Source organism: Talpa occidentalis, unplaced genomic scaffold, assembly GCF_014898055.3.
Source record: "Talpa occidentalis isolate TD23 unplaced genomic scaffold, MPIMG_talOcc4v2.1 talOcc4.3, whole genome shotgun sequence".
NCBI lineage: Eukaryota > Metazoa > Chordata > Mammalia > Eulipotyphla > Talpidae > Talpa > Talpa occidentalis.
This window is the reverse complement of record NW_023603184.1, coordinates 111,111,739-111,129,238: the sequence shown is the minus strand read 5'-3', so window position 1 is coordinate 111,129,238 and position 17,500 is coordinate 111,111,739. Positions and strand designations below refer to the sequence as shown.

The following is a 17,500-nucleotide window of genomic DNA, read 5'->3' as shown; positions in this document are numbered from 1 at the left end:
TCTTAGTGCCAATATGATTCTGTGTCAATACCTTGTGTAAAGTGTGATGATTTTTATACTATTTCATGAAAATTCATATATGTTTACACTTTCCCAAATAGTATTTACCTTTCAGATTGTTATCTCCAATCTTATATTAGTAAACATGGGAAACTTAAATGAATAAGTAGGGTATTTAAGATCTTTGAACACTTCTCAGTTTTCTTTATGAAATAATTATAAGTAATTTGATATGTCACTCATTTATTATGCATATGTTATACTTGTGTAGAATATTTTCTCCAGTGAGCCTTGGTTACATGAAGATAACATTATTTGAGGGGCCTCCCTGGTGGCGCAGCGGTTGAGCGCTGGGTTGTGAAGCTGCCTGCAGCCTCTGCGGCACCGGTTCGATCCCCGGCTGCTCCCCTGCCACCAGAGGAGGATTCCACATGGGGCGCAGACCCCTCCTGCCGCCCGCTGCTCCCCTTAGCAGTGTACTTCTGTCCTTCTGCCTGCTCTGCTCCCCGCTCTGGCTCTGGTGAATTCTCTCACCCTCCTGCGCTTCTGACTGTACCCAGTGCATGTATAAACAAAACAAACAAACAAATAAAATAAATAAATAAATAAAACATGCCTCTATAAAAAAAAAAAAAAAAAAGATAACATTATTTGATATTTAGGTATTTCTGCAAGACCAAGAGAAGACAGTCACACTTTTGCCATAGATGGAAATATAAAACTAGGCTACAGGGTGAATATTCAGAATTTAAGCTGTCTTTATTCATTGCTATCTGTGCTGCAGCATTTCCTCATGCATATTTTTCCACTTGAATGAAGTGCTTAGAGTACTGAAAAAAATCGTACTCTAGCACAAATAACATACATTTTTGGAGTTTATTAGAATTCTTTTTCTGACTTATGGAAATACATGTGATTATTACTTCTTCACAAGATAGACCAGATTATAGACATATACATGTTTTAGCTACCTTTTACAAAGATCTTTTGAAAGTAAGATAATTTTACTCCCTTTATTTACAAACTTATTCTAAATAGTAATAATTTCTATCCTTAGCATGTACCAAGTATCCTGCTTTATAGATATTGTCTCTTTTTTTTTTTAACATGATTTTTTTAAAAGATTTATTTATACAAACACTGGGTACAGTCAGAAGTGCGGGAGGGTGAGAGAATTCACCAGAGCCAGAGTGGGGACCAGAACAGGCAGACTTGACGAAATACACTGCTGAGGGGAGCAGCGGGCGGCAGGAGAGGTCTACAAGCCATGTGGGACCCTTGCCGGCAGCCAGGGATCGAACTGGCGTTGCAGAGGCTGCAGGCGCAGCCCAGCGCTCAACTGCTGAGCCACCAGGGGAGGCCCAGATATTTTCTCTTGATGTTAACAACACACACTCCCTGTAGCAAGCCAGTGAAATAGACAAAATAATATTTGATTATTTTCTTCTTAGATATTACACCAGGTGACTTTATTGTCAGATAAAAATGAGCTTGTCATTATAGAAGTACGATATATCAGGCATTACAAAAGATATGTATCTTTTGAGGCAGGTATCATGATCCCTGTTTTATAAATAAAAGACTAAAACATAGAGAGGTGGAACCTAAGGTCACATAGACAGGTATGATTTTAATCTATGTGTTCTAAAACTGATCTGCTATGTCACAGCTAAATTTCTCGTGTATGTTCCTTACACTTGGTTTTGCAATATAACCATTAATTTTATGTGCCTATCTAAGTTTTAAAGCTTTTCTTGAAACAGTGTATATTTTGCATAGTATGAGGAGCTGGAATACTTAGAACATTCTGTGATTCCATGTTAATATGTGAGAATAAATTCTTTCTAATATGTACTTTGATTTTAAAATACCAAGTATATTGATATTTATGATTATTCATTCCTTTACTCATCTTTCTATTTTTGAGCATCAAATAAATCTCATTCCAATATCCTTATATAACTCTTGTTTTGTCAGTTTCCTATATTTATTAGAAATAGTCTTAATAAATGAGAATATGAATAATTAGATATTTACTAAGCTATATTTATTGATTTTTTTATGTGGGTAGGTGGCAAAACATACAGTAGGACAGTGCTACTGTTAGGGATGTCTCAGTCCATTTTAAAAGCACTAAGGTATGTAACAGTAAAATTGCAGAAATTATTCAGAAATGGATGTCTGAATAATGAGAAATGCTTCTTGAAAGGTTGGGTTTCTTGAAGACTGGGTAGGACTTTGATAGGTGGAGAATAACAAACATGGTTTAAAAGAACACAAGAAAGGCTAGGATAGTAAATATTATCATTTAAGAAGGTGATTTTTTTTGTAGGAGCTTCTGCTTTATGAAACAGTTTTGACCTTGAAATGCTAAGTTACTTTAATTGCCAATAATAATTTTAGTACAATCAGGTAAATTTATAATGATGTCTTTTCCTATAGCGGTTCAATGCACAGAGAAAGACGCAAGTTTTTAAGGTCAGCACTGAAAGAATTGGCTACTGTTTTGTCTGATCAACCTGGCTTATTAGGTCCCAAGGTAATTAATTTAATTCCTATTTTGCTTGTAAGTGTTGCCACTTTAAAATTAAAATTTTTTTCCGTGTGCAATTTTGCTAAAACTTGAGTCAGGGATTACATGAAAGGATTTTATGTTTGGTTGAGAATGAATATGCTGACTTGACACTTGTACATCACACTTTCCTGCATTTTCCTCACTTCTTGCTTATGTGAATGTTCTCCCTCGTTGAATGCTTCCAAGTTCTCTTCCATCCTCATGTCTTCCTCTATTTTGAACTTGATAATATCCTTTCTTGCTAGTCACTTTTCATTTAGAGAAAGATTATCATTAAGTTTTGTTTTTAATCTTTGCATGAGAGTAAGCAGTGTTTTCTTTTTTAATCAGGCACTTTTTGTTTTTATGGCATTATCCTTTGCCCGCGATGAAATTATCTGGCTACTTCGTCATGCAGATAACATGCCAAAGAAGAGTGCAGATGACTTTATAGATAAGTAAGTTAGCAACATTAAAAAAAAAAAAATCTTATATTCTGCTTTATGTGTTGTGGAATTTGTGGACTTTGAGGTAATTTTTTTTTCTTTGAAGTAAAATTATTATGAAAAACTTTCAGGATTTTTCAGATTTATTGCAATACAGGAATATTTGTATTATATCATTAAATGATAGGAATGAGAATACACAATCAACTTTAGCTTTAAAATTAGGGCTTTTAATGTTTTCTCCCTGGTACCCTGGGTGGTAATAAAACTTATGTTTGTTTTCTTGTTATGTCAGTAATACTTCCTATGGAATTTGTTTTTCAAAATGATTTACTACATAAAACATTTAAAGAAGAATTTCCTTTATATATTTTACATCTTTGTTCACTTTTTTTTTAAATGTTTGCTTTCTTTTCTCAGGTGTAGTCCCCATAGTATTCCCACCACCAGTTCACCTGTGCACCATCACCATAATCCCTTGTGCTCTTTCCACCTTCTTTTTGATCCCTCTCCCTCCCCCTTCCCTGCAGAATGTCTCTGATTTATAGTTGTCTGTTTATTTTTGTTTTGTTGTGTTGTATTTTTTGTTGTTATTCTTGTATGGTTCCCCTGTATTCCTCCTGTAAGTGAAACCATCCAATATTTTTCTTTTTCCTTTTGAATTATTTCACTGAGCATAATAAAGAATTCTTTGACTACCGTTGGGAATTAGACAAATGAAACAAAATTAAAAGCATACAGAAAAATATTTTTAATCTTTGAATTCTCTTTCATTTGTGATTTTTTTCACATATATGAGATTTCCTAATTTTACTTTTATTTTAAATTTTCCATTCAATTTAAAAAGAAAATAATTGTCATTAAATGTTTTAACAATGCCCTTTCTAAGAAAAAAACTTCTTATATTAACACCAGAGGCATTTATTAATATTTCCCTTGATAACAATAATTTGTTAATTTCTTGTTTAATTATTGTTTGAAAATTTATTGTTTAAAATTTTTTTTTGAATTTTTACAAAAGGCACATTGCTGAATTAATATTTTACATGGAAGAGCTTAGAGCACATGTAAGGAAATATGGACCTGTTATGCAGAGGTATTACGTGCAGTACCTTTCTGGCTTTGATGCTGTTGTCCTCAATGAACTGGTGCAGGTAAAATCTACCTCATGTTATTCTCCCTTTTATTTATTCCTTACCTCCTTTTTAGTAACTGATTTGTTTATTCAACTAGCTTATGTAAAATATAGTCTTGTGCCTACTATATAAATGTTAGTAAGATATGAATGAAAGTAAGTCTTGGTCATATCTTGTCAAGGGGATCATTGTCTAGAGAAGAGAAATCTTTTAGTTGTACTCCAGGGCCCTGGGCATTGTGCTTAAGTGTGTAAAAATCTCAAAGGGAATAGAATAAAGAGGGGTGCATAAAGGGGCTTGTGAAAGAGATATTAGTAAATCAGATTTACTCTTTGGAAAGGTTACCTTGGCTCAGTGTTCATGATGGATTGCTAGGGACTATATGAGGATGCAGAGAGAGAAAAAAACTACTGTAATGTATTGAAGAGAACTGAAAAGAGCCTAAAGTTGGACAATAGCTATGGAGGTAAAGAGGAGATGATGGAGACATTGTAATTGATAATTAAATATTAGAAGAAAAGTAAAAGTAAATCTTTATCATAATGTGTTAGAAAATGGCCAGTAAATAAAAGTGCATCTGGATGTCCTAATTTGATTAAATTTTATATTCAGTTGGGGTTTTCATCTCTTTATTTTTAATCTTTGCTTTTAGTTTCTTTCCATAATTTATTTAGTCTGTTTCATCCTATATAAATTTATTTTATTGTTATTCCAAATAGACTGTAAGGAAATGGTACTTTATTTCGCCTGATGTTATGAAATCACAGATGTTTAAAAGCTATTGTAAGCTAACATATAGTACAAGGAAAGAACACAATAGTTCCCTTTATTTTATAACTACTGGTTTTCAAAGAAATAACTATAGTTTGAAGTCTTAATTTCTTTTATACCTGCCTACAAGTGCAAATAAGAAAAGAAAATTGTTCATGTGATTGTTTGCCTTGAATTATAGTCAACTTTTATGTTGTTCTCCTAAACTAGTTTGTTTCTTCTCTTATCCATTTCCACTAGATGGAGCTCAGATGCTTTCTTTCAGAATGTCCATTTAAAACGGGAATAGAAAACTTGATTTTATCCTAAAGTGTTAGTGCTTTGCTATAATTTTATTTGAATAGTTATTTGAGTAAGAAAGAGACTGTTGTGTTGTCATAATCTAAAAAGTAACCCAGAATGTTGATTTTATGTCATTTTGAAACTTGCTATGTCTAGTTGTATATATAATTACTTTACAAATACATGTTTTCATGTTAAAAATTTTAAGTCATTCCATATCTCTTGGTGTCTTTTATATAAAACAGATTTTAGCAATACTGAGGAAAATTAATTTCTTAATTTTTTGTGGGATCATAGGTATATAATAATTATAATGGAAGGAACAGCAATAACACTTATTAGTAATTGACAAATTTAATATATATAGCAATTCTGTGAGGGTAGGTATAATTATATATTGAAAGGAAATAGGAGTTCATAAAATAAGAGCCAGTATTTGAACTCATCTTAACTGCAATGTCTGAACTTTTTACTATCCTCTTTTATTGTACAGTACATGCATTATTGTAAATGTGTGGTATAGTGACATTACATATATTCTCATTGTTGTATAGGTGTTATGATTTGAAAATTTCTTGTGCTGTTTGTGAGCTAAGCATCCACTTTTTAAATAATTTATTATTTAGCATTCATCTCAGATTATGTATATCAAATACTTGCCTTTTTTTAAGTTTGGAGGGGTTTTTCTGATCTTGATTTTATTGGGCTATAATTTACATATAATAAAAATCATATTTAGTGTACAGTTTGTATCTTGACAACTTTATGCATTCATGTAACTACAACCGTGGTCAAGACATGAAACATTTACAACATTCTTAAAAAATCAACTACCTTTGTATTTGATTCCCTCTCCAGATCTCTGACAATCACTTTTCTGTTTTTTTGTCATTTCTTGCCTTTTAAAAAAGGATCCTATAAATGGAATCATATGCAATTTTTATTTCTTTCACTTAGCATAATGTTTTTGAGATTCATCCATATTCTTTAGTATATCAACATTGCATGTTTGTTGCTGAAAAATATTCTAGTGTATGATTATATTAGTTTATCCATCAAGCGGCTGCTGGACCTCTGAGTTGTTTTCCCCACATGATGTTTAACATCACTTTATTTTTTGCCTCTATTTTTTTTTTCCAGAATCTTTCTGTTTGCCCTGAAGATGAATCAATCATCATGTCCTCTTTTGTTAATACTATGACTTCCTTAAGTGTAAAACAAGGTAACAAGTCTTTTAAGTAACAGCATTTTCTTCTAACTAGGTCTCAGATTTGATTATTAAGGAAAGGATTTAACAGTTAACTTTTATAGAATCTTTAGTTTTGAATATATCTAATCTGTTCTCTTTTATTTTAACTCTGAAGTAATAGTTCCCCAAGTGGTTGTGTGATTGTGTTTATAAAAATTGTAAGAATCATAACTTAAATTTCTTATTTTTCAATGGGGTGGAAGGCCCTTAATAATAATAATAATAATAATAATAATAATAATAATAATAATGTATCATAACAAAAACGAAGATATTTGTTTCAAGCATTCCCTATGATAATGATTAATAAAATGTTTAATCTGTGTCAGGCACTTTATATATATATTATCCCGTTTAATCAGCATCAGTTTTGAAAAGCTGTTATTACTTTTATTTGGCAAATTTGGAAACTTAGGATTTGAAAGTTAATCTCTCAGTTATTTAGTATGATTTGCCTAAGCTCTAATAGGTATTAAGAATTAGAATAGGAATTTGAGTTCATCTGTCAATCTCCAAATTAATGTCATACTCTAGACTGCCTCTCCATTATTTGATCCATTCTAATAGGTAAATTAGATGTTTTAGTTTTGTAATTTTTAAAGTAAATTTTTATTGTGGTGACATTCTTTTCCAGCATTATGTAAGTTCCGGGTACACTGTATTCCTAACCATCACCATACTGTTCACCCCCTTTCCTATTTCACCCCCTAGTTTGTAATCTTTAATTAAAAGGTGTCAGAGACCTTGAAAATTTTAGTAATATAGAAATGCTAATCTTTATAGTTCTCGCACCTAAATAATGAACCTACTGCAAACTTGCTCAGTGACATTTGCTTTATATAGAGTTATTTTGTTGAACTTCAGCATGCTTTCCAATGTTTCTGTTCATAGGATTTCTCAAGCTCCATTTTAGCTTCTTCAAATTAATATATAAGCCCATTGAGAATCACAGAGTTTAGGAAAAGTCTATTTTTCACTTCTCAGCTTAACTGCCTCTATATCATTATTTTTATAGTTTTTGAGATTATTTCACTCTCTTAGCTATTATTTTTTGATTGTGGCAGAATACATATAAAATTTACTGTCTTGATAATTTTAAGTGTACAAGGTCAGTAGTGTTAATTATATTCACATCATTTTACAACCAATTTCCAGAAATCTTTCACCTTGCAAAACTAAAATTGTATATTAAAAAGCAGCCCTCCCTCCTCTAGCATACTGTTTTTTATAAGTTCAATTACTCCAGATACCTTATATAAGTGAAATCAAGAGGTGATTGTCTTTTTGTCACTGACTTGTTTCACTTAGGTTGTATCTCCTCAGGGTTCAGCCATGTTGTAGCATGACTCACAATTTTCTTTTTTAAGGTTGAATACCATTATTACTACTGTGTGTGTGTGTGTGTAAAATTTTGTTTGTCCATTCATCTATTGATGGACATTGGGGTTGCTTTCACCGTTTGGCTATTGTGAATAATTTTACTGTGAACCTGGGTGTACAAATACACCCATAGGTCTTTACTACTTCCTGTTTTTAATTCATTTGTATGTATGCTCTGAAGTGGAATTGTTTTATTTCTTAAATTTTTTAAAATGTGATTAAAGATTTGTAAAAAGATTAATTTGCTTGTGATTTATTTTCCCTGTTACTATAGTTGAAGATGGGGAAGTTTTTGATTTCAGAGGAATGAGATTAGATTGGTTTAGATTACAGGTAAGAGTAACTTGTTGATTTTCTTTGTCATTCTTTTTTGTTATTGAATTCCTTAGTTAACATGAAACTTCAGTTAACATGAAAAAATATTCATTGTTATATACCTATTGAAGACTGTTGTATAGCTAGCCATATTCTGTATGTCATAGAAGAAACATTTTTAGTTGAAATATAATTGATTTATGACATTAGTTTCAGGTGTACAACATAATTAGTTAATGTATGTATATGTTACAAATGTTCACAGCAGTATAAACATCCTTCACCATACATAGGTACACATTTTTTTTGTGATGAGAACTTTTTAATTTACTCTCAACAATTTTCAGATATATAATACAATATTGGTAATTCTAGTCTGCATGCTATATACTACATTCCCAGAATTTATTCTTGTTCTTTGTGCCCTTCTAAAATGCTCACTATACAAGGATAGAATTCTGTTCACTGTAATTTTATAATCTTATAGTGGAATTTCTTTCCATATGCCCTATCCTGATGGTTCTGATTAAATCCTAACATCTTTAAGGCTAACCCACACTAATTTGTAGCATTTTTAGTACTTTTCTAGAATCCGTTAGTACAGTGTATTATCCAGTTTTTGATGATTTCATATAATCTAAAACAATATTAAATCAACATATGTAATACTGTCATCTGATTGTTTCCTATGCATGCTTTCTCTTAAACTAGATTGAAAAGTTTTACTAGGATTAATAGGATACAACAGGACAAACTTATTTAATAAGTTTGATATTGTACCATCATTTCCTTTAAGGCTTGAGATAAATGACCTATATATTAGATACTGTTTTACAGGCAATGGTTTCTCATACCAGTGGTGTATTATTTAAAGAAATTCTTTTTTTTTTTTTTTTAAATATTTATTTATTTATACAAGCACTGGGTACAGTCAGAAGTGCGGGAGGGTGAGAGAATTCACCAGAGCCAGAGCGGGGAGCAGAGCAGGCAGAAGGACCGAAGTACACTGCTGAGGGGAGCAGCGGGTGGCAGGAGAGGTCTGCGCACCATGTGGGACTCTCCTCCGGTGGCTAGGGAGGAGCCGGGGATCGAACCTGCGCTGCAGAGGCTGCGGACAGCTTCGCAACCCAGCGCTCAACCGCTTCGCCACTGGGGAGGCCCTAAAGAAATTCTTGATAAGAATTTCAAATTTGGGTCACTGTAGATAATTTTTTAAAGGTGATTTTACTATTATAGTGTCACAGAAAACTTTACATTTAATTTTTAATAATGAGATTTTCTGGCAGAATGACAAGGCTAAAGTCATTGGTTTATATCTAAACTACTTTTGCTTTTTGCTCTACTTATACAGGCATATACTAGTGTCTCTAAGGCTTCACTTAGCCTTGCAGATCACAGAGAACTTGGAAAGATGATGAATACAATCATTTTTCATACAAAAATGGTAGATTCTTTGGTGGAAATGTTGGTAGAAACATCAGATCTCTCCATATTTTGGTATGTAGCAATTTTCTCTAAATCAGAATTTAAAGTTTTTAGTATTCAAAGGTTTTTTTCTTAATTCTTTTTGTGTAAGTATAGTTGTTAAAGACAGTTCAATGATAAACTCAAGAATAAAGGAGTAGCAGACAACTTGCCCATCATCACCAAAGTCCATTGTGCTTTCTCCTTTTCCTTCCCATGCTGGGCATAGGAATCACTTAAAGGAAATCTTGAGACACATCAGTAAAGACTTAGTGGTGGTATGATAACACACCCGAAAGGTTATCATTCTATACCTTTAAATAATATAGTGTTGTAAACCAATATTACTTCAATAAATTAGTAAATGAATAAAGATGCTTTTGGTTTTGAATATATCACATGTCAGATGCATAAGAACTTTATGATTATTAAAGGATTTTAGAGATTATTATCTGACCCAAAAACTGTGTTGAAAGTAAAGTGGAAATTTTATATTTAGGTATTTTTGAACCATAGGTTCTTATTTCAAAAGAAGGAATGCAGTAGTTAGGAAGTTTTTTTTGTTTTCTTGGAAATAAAATTACTTTGAGTAATGTTTAAAATTTGTAATGTAGTCATTTAATTATTTTACCCATATTTTCTTATAATCACTTTCTTATTTTGTCTGTCATAACCAAAATAAAAATGTGTTTGTTACTTCTGTTTGGCTCATTATTCTGAGTTGTACTGTATTTTATTGACTCATATTCGTTTATACTTAACATCTCTTAAATCTGGAAGTAATTTAAAATTGATGCTGTGTCTTGTTTGACAATATTTTTCTTTTTTAGAGGTAATAAAATAATGGTGTTTCTTAAACTTGATAGGCACTTAGCTTTGATGAAATTTGATCATGTAAGATTTGAATCTTACATACTCATGTTATTGGTATGGTTTATTTTCTAAGTTTCTTTCTTTTTAAGTTTGTTTAATTATACAAATATAATATTTTTATTACTTTGGCATGATCTATTAGTATGTAAGAGATATTTTTTGTAAAACAACTATTCTCCAGGGAATAAATGCTACTAGTTGGTAACATAAAATCACTTTTACCAAAGTAAATTAACTGTGAGATACTGTATCATGAAACTTACTTTAACTATGAAAATTATAATTCTAATTTTTAATTTATTTTCTTGTGTAGCTTTTATAGTCGTGCTTTTGAGAAGATGTTCCAACAGTGTTTAGAGTTACCCTCTCAGTCAAGATACTCAATTGCATTTCCACTACTTTGCACTCATTTTATGAGTTGCACACATGAACTGTGTCCAGAAGAGGTAATTTTATAGTAGTATTGTGATTTGCATGGTATCTGGAATAAACTAGATCCCTATGTTGCCTTCCAGATGTTCACAATGTCATAACTACCTAATCTAGCTTCCAGTGTATTGCCTCACTTGCAAAATCAGAAGAATGCCTGGGTAATAGATAGATAGATAGATAGATAGATAGATAGATAGATAGATAGATAGATAGATAGATAGAGACATGGATAATAGGTATGTGGATAGATAAATATGTATACATGTTTATAAGAACATACAAAAAATTGACTTGGAATTACCCTTATTAACATAAATGGGGGATCAGGTATTAATATTTTTGGTGAAGTTTTATGCAGTAATTAATATTGTATGCTGTCTTTCCTCTTAATTTATCATTAATGAGTTGAAAATTGAATTAACAGATTACTCTAGGTATAAATATATCGAAGAATTTAATTGAGTTGTTAATATAATAGATATAGTTAAGCAAAATCATAGTTTTCTGATATTTGTAAGACATACATATAAGCAGCTGGGCATAGACAGTAGCTGAATAATTAATTGAACTACTCAGTAGTTCAAGTGAGACAAAGTATCTATCAAAATATCTATCTACTGTGTTTCTTTTGAAAGTAGAAATAACTTCTTTATAAAGTAGAAATGACTCTGGTAAGAAATATCTCTAAGTGTGGTAATATCTATTACAATAGATATTACAACCACAGAATTTGTAGAAAAGAGACATAGATAACAGTAGCACTGTTAATATATTAAAGTATTTGGTAATATTTATTGCAGGTTGTATTCCAGTATTTCATTGGAAGCTGTCTCTGAGACCAAGATAAGCCTGCAGGAAGTTTATTAGGGAGTGTTTTTATGATTAATACCTGTGAAGATATCACTACCAATTTTAATAGATTTAGAGATTTTTTTAAAGATTTATTTTATTATGCATACAAGAGCTGGGTGTAGGCCAGAGGTGTTACGGGGAGGAGGATTCACCAGAGGCAGAGTGGGGGGCAGAACAGGAGGATTGACTAAAATACACTGCTGAGGGGAGCAGTGGGCAAGACAGGAGAGGTCTGCTATGCCATGTGGGTTAGTTAGCTCCCTGACTAGGGATCAAACTCGTTTTGCAGTGGCTACTGATAGCTTCATAGTGCTGAGATTTAACCCCTTGGGCCACCAGAGAGCCCCAAGATTTAAAGATTTTTTTTTAGAGTTAATATATTTTTCTCCAAGCTCAACACCTGAGATATATTATTAATTTTTCTTTGCAGTCATTCTTCCCATAAAATTACTCATTATGTCCTCTAAATTTTCCTTGTGTGGTGTCATTTCCTGAATCCATCCTCAACTTTCCACTGTTCTCACTAATCTTTAGGTTTTCAGTATTCTTCATATGTATGCTAAAACGTTTTCCTGCCTCCCAGTTTTTCTGCCTTTATCTAATATAGTATCACCAGAGTGCATCTTTGCTCTTAACGAACCACCTCTGGTTTTCCACTGCATATGGAGAAAGTAAAAATGTTTCATCCTGGTATTTAAAAATTTCAATAATTTGATCTCTATCCCCATTTTTTTTTTTTTTTGCCCATTGAACATTGTGATAAAAAATAGAATATTCTTCAATATATAGTTCAGTGGCATTTAATTACTTTCACAATTGTATAACCATCAACACTGTCCATTTCTGAAACTTTCATCTGTCTTTAGCTCTACCTTTTTATAAATATTCAAACCCTCTATATTTATATGTCTTCTCATGCTTATCCAAGCCACATCATTTTTTGCCTTGATCCTGTTGTCTACTAAGTGGTCTCTGCTTCTGCCATTAAGCATTTTGCCAAAGTCTTACTCTGCAGCCAGAGGACGAAGGCAGATCATGGAGAGATTTACAAAATGTTAAGAAAAGTTAGTGTTTTTTTTCCTCCAGTGTCACCATTTCTGAGCCTTTCAGTGGTAGTCATGAAATCAGATCTATATTTTAAATAAGTTAGTCCAGTAGATTTGGAACAAGGCTAGTTCAGTCTTTTTTCAGATGGAAGTAGTAGCAAGGGGCATGTTTTTATCTTTAAAGGTCAGAATTTGGTTAAACAAACCCCAGAATGTTTAGTTTGAAATCTTTCCTCAAATAAAATGAGCCAGTATTTAATTGTATCTGACTTATAAATCCCTTTTGGTTTGGCTTCCTAATAAAGCTTTAAAAGGTATTTTAAATAAAATATAAGACCTCTCCATAAATTAGGAAGTTAATTTCCATGTTTAAATATTTTTGTGTTCTTTTATGTTATTTTACATTCATTTCAGCATAGAAATAATGATGCAATATCTATTTATGTTTATTATGTAAATGTGGGAGATCTGGGAAAGAAAACTTAAAAGTTTCTCTTTGTAATGTGCTACAAGCATATAGAACAAAATTTTACAGCATTATATATTCAACATTGTAGTTACTATTGACAAGGAAACAGCCTATTAAACTGTTGCAGCACCCACTAAACTAAAAAGATACAGAATCTTATAAATAGAGGGTTGGGAGACTCCCTGGTGGCACAAGGGGTTAAGCATCGCACTATGAGCTGCAATCCGCAGCCTCTGCAGCACGAGTTCGATACCCGGCCTCTGACCTAGGAGCAACCCGTATGGTGCAGCAGACCTCTCCTGTCTTGTGCTGCTCCCCTCAGCAGTGTATTTCACTCAGTCTGCCTGTTCTGCTCCCTGCTTTGTCTCTGGTGAATTCTCTTACCTCCAACATCTCTGGCCTGTACCCCAGCTCTTGTATGAATAAATAAATAAATAAATCTTAAAAAAATAATAGAGGGATGGGTTAGGGTATGTTTGTCTACATATACAAATGTAATCTCCTAAAATTGAAATATAATGTCTTTCTCCTCCATTGTGTTCAGGTAATGTATGGTCAGTTTTATTTTCCTCTCCTCCTAGATAGAGTGTTTGATTTTAGAAAGAGTTAAATACTTTGTGAATTTATTAATTTGTTTTTACTGCCTTGATTTCTAATGATTTTATTTAAATATTTGGGCTTTTCTGTTAATACACTACAGAGTTGTTTGTTGTATCTAGATCTATATAAAGTTAGACTACAAAGCTTTCAATCAGTCTGTTCTCTCCTGTTGTATTGTTTGATATTTGTTATTTTAGTATTTAAGAACTGAACCTAGGACCTTGTGGAGTTAGGAATTAATAGTTTTTCATGTTAAGAAAAATACTGGTATTATAATATTCCTTCCAATCTTACTTGTATAGTTGCCAAGTTTGATAGGTTACAAGAGATAAAAAGAAATTTATAATGTAGCTCACCCCCACCCATCATTGTAGAATAAATCTTTAACCTAATTTACCATGTTTATTTAAATAGTATTTTAATTTAGACTACTTCCTTTTAATTATTATTTTTCTGCTTTAACAGCGGCATCATATTGGAGATCGCAGTCTTTCCTTATGTAATATGTTCCTAGATGAAATGGCAAAACAAGCTCGAAATCTCATCACTGATATTTGCACAGAACAGTGTACTCTTAGTGACCAGGTATAATTTAAATATTTCCTTGCAGTTAAGGAATCTGTGTATGAGGGCAAAGAAATTAGCTGTTAGCTAGTTATTTTATTTTCCAGCTTTTTATTTTCATACTCTTAAGTAAATTTCATTACCTCTTTTTGTCAGGTTTCATTGTTAGTTTTTAAACATACTGCTACTGTCTTTAGGATTGATTCCAAAAATCTAGTTTCTAGCTTGACATTCAAGTCCCTTTCTGATAGTGCAAACCTTTCTCCTTATCTTGGACTTTATGTTCTACCTAATCCTTATTTTAGACTTTGAACATATCCTGACCTCACATAGTTTTAATCTTCATTGGCCATTTTCTTTCCAAGAAAATGTTCTTTCTAATTGCTTGTTTGCCTGATATATTTTTGCCTGTTCTTTAAGCTGTATTCTTTATATAATTTCCTCTGTGAAATGTTTTTTACAGAAGACTCACCTATTTCTGTTTTCCACCAAGCTATGTGGGTTTCCCAGCCCTCAGTAAACTCTACATCTCACATATACCTCTGTTCTTAAAGCTAGCATGATATTTGCCACATAGTGTGAATTCAGCTAAGGTTTGCTTGAATAATAAGATGGATTTCATAGTAACTGATGTAAATATAAACTTTAATTTCTTTTAGTTGCTGCCTAAGCATTGTGCCAAAACCATCAGTCAAGCAGTGAATAAGAAGTCAAAAAAACAGACTGGTAAGAAAGGCGAACCTGAAAGAGAAAAACCAGGAGTTGAAAGCATGAGGAAAAATAGACTGGTAGTGACCAAGTAAGCCATCAATTACATCTTTTTGTTACAGGTAGTTTGTGGGGGCGGGGGTTGAAATACTGTAAGAGATCTTTAATTTTCAGTTTATTTAAAATAAGATTGATCTAAGACTTTGTCTTATCACATTGGAACTATATTTGGTGTCATTCAGCACACTTTGCTTGTTTGGAGGGAAGGCATATTTGGGCAACAATCGATGAATGTTACTTTGTTTAAAGTAAATTTCCTACTACTTTGCTTGCTACATTGAATAAATTTTGTAGTTAGCTATTTTCCTACATAATAGAAAGTACACCAGGAGTTTGAAATGGTTGTCTTTATGAGGATAGAATGAGCTCTTTCTTAATAAGTCAATATACCCTTTGTTGGGCCTCCCTGCTGGCGCTGTGGATTAAATGCAGTGCTGAGAAGCTGGCCGCAGCCTCTGCAGCGCAGGTTCAATTCCCTGCCAGCCAGGGAGATACCCACATGGCGCAGCAGACCTCCTCAGCAGTGTTTTCAGTCCATCTGCCTATTCTGCTCCCTGCTCTGCCTCTGGTGAATCCTCTCACCCTCCCGCACCTCTGACCTTTACCCCAGTTCTTGTATAAATAAATAAATCTGAAAAAATAATAAACCTTTTGTGTCTTTTTTTAATAAGTTTTTTTTTTTAATTTATGCATACAAGAACTGGGGTAGAGGCTAGAGGTATGGTGAGGGGGGCGGTGAGAGAATTCACCAGAGAGAGTGGGGAGCAGAACAGGCAGATCTACTGAAATACACTGCTGATGGCAACAGTGGATGAGACAGGAGAGTCTGGTCCGCCATGTAGGTTAGCTCCCTGACTAGGGATCAAACTAGGACCGTTGAGGTGATAGTGCTGAGTTTTAACCCCTGTGCCACCAGGGAGCCCCTTATATACTCTTTGTATCTTAATGTAGAAATGAATGATGCTATCTTTAGAAAATAGCTCTCACATATTAGTTATAGTCTTAAAATAATTTGAACTTTTTCATTTTGGAGAGAAAAAAAGTTGAATTCTGCAGTTATTATCTCCAAATAAGGTCCATATATCTATAAAGTTAATTTTGTATTGGTATGGTGAAATAAACATTTTATTTACTGTTCATTTATATTTTTTCAGCCTTGATAAATTGCACACTGCACTTTCTGAGTTGTGTTTCTCTATAAATTACGTACCAAACATGGTGGTTTGGGAGCATACCTTTACCCCACGAGAATATTTGACTTCTCATCTGGAAATCCGCTTTACTAAGTAAGAAAGAATATAAATTCGTTATTTGTTGGTTCAGTTAGTGAATTTGTTGTGTTTATTCTTAGTATCTTTACAGTGTCTTTTTATAAGGAAAAGAATTCAAAGGATGCAAGAATAATGAACTGGGAAGTATATAAAGAATAATGAACTAGGATTTGTTTATTTTACCCCTTGTCCCATACTTGTTATCAACTAGTGTGACACAGGACAAATCAGTTAATCTCTGTTAGCGTTAACTTCTTATAAGCAAATGGACAGATGGAAAAAAATCAGTATATTTCAGCTAACAGGTGGCAACCCTGTAGGGTCATAAAATCTGTTTTGAAAGTTAGAATCAACCTTTAAAGAAAGAAGAGGGATAGGAGGAAGGAAAGAAAAGAAAGAAGAAGTAGGAAAAAAATTAGTTGGTTAATTTTTGCTTATCACTTGAGCACAATCTTAAGACTTAAGGACTGTACCGGCCTCCCCTGGTGGCACAGCGGTTGAGCGCTGGGCTGCGAGGCTGCCCACAGCCTCTGCAGCACCGGTTCGTTCCCTGGCCGCCGGCGAGGGTCCCACAAAAAAAAAAAAAAAAAAAAAAGACTTAAGAATTGTATATATGAGAGCAGTTTTGTCTTCAGTTGGCTGCTCTTGACTGTTTCTAGTGATGGAGTTTGTTGTGTTTAAGGATTCATCCTTACAAATACAAGCCTAAGACCTTTTTAGCTCTAATTCTCTGAGTTATTAAGAGTTGAAATAGAGGTGACCACTGTAGGAAGATAATTTAGGAAATTAATTTTAAAATTTGTGTTTCCTTTTAGATGTATACTGTTTTCTTGGGATATAAACCAAACAGAACCATGTTTTATGTGCTACAAGTAATTAGGAACAATGAAGTTTTTGTGTAATGCCTTGTTTTGACTGTCATGTTTTGTTGAGAGGCATCACTAAGTAGGGCAGATGTGGGGTCAGTCCCTAGACTACCACTTTCAAACAAATTGACCTTGGACAGTTTGTGTTCTGAGCCTTAGTTT

The 17,500-nt window shown here is 32.9% G+C and overlaps 1 protein-coding gene across 2 annotated transcripts in view; it reads left to right on the top strand.

Moving 5' to 3' along the window:
* Positions 1-17,500, top strand: part of NCKAP1 (NCK associated protein 1) — a 79,175-nt gene that overhangs the window by 40,490 nt on the left and 21,185 nt on the right. For both annotated transcript variants that reach the window (XM_037523669.1, XM_037523671.2), the window contains exons 11-20: positions 2,443-2,539; positions 2,906-3,012; positions 4,022-4,154; positions 6,330-6,411; positions 8,093-8,151; positions 9,485-9,630; positions 10,784-10,916; positions 14,335-14,454; positions 15,093-15,232; positions 16,356-16,487. In XM_037523669.1, coding sequence (XP_037379566.1) covers positions 2,443-2,539; positions 2,906-3,012; positions 4,022-4,154; positions 6,330-6,411; positions 8,093-8,151; positions 9,485-9,630; positions 10,784-10,916; positions 14,335-14,454; positions 15,093-15,232; positions 16,356-16,487 — 1,149 coding nt within the window. The remainder of the gene's footprint in view (positions 1-2,442; positions 2,540-2,905; positions 3,013-4,021; positions 4,155-6,329; positions 6,412-8,092; positions 8,152-9,484; positions 9,631-10,783; positions 10,917-14,334; positions 14,455-15,092; positions 15,233-16,355; positions 16,488-17,500) is intronic.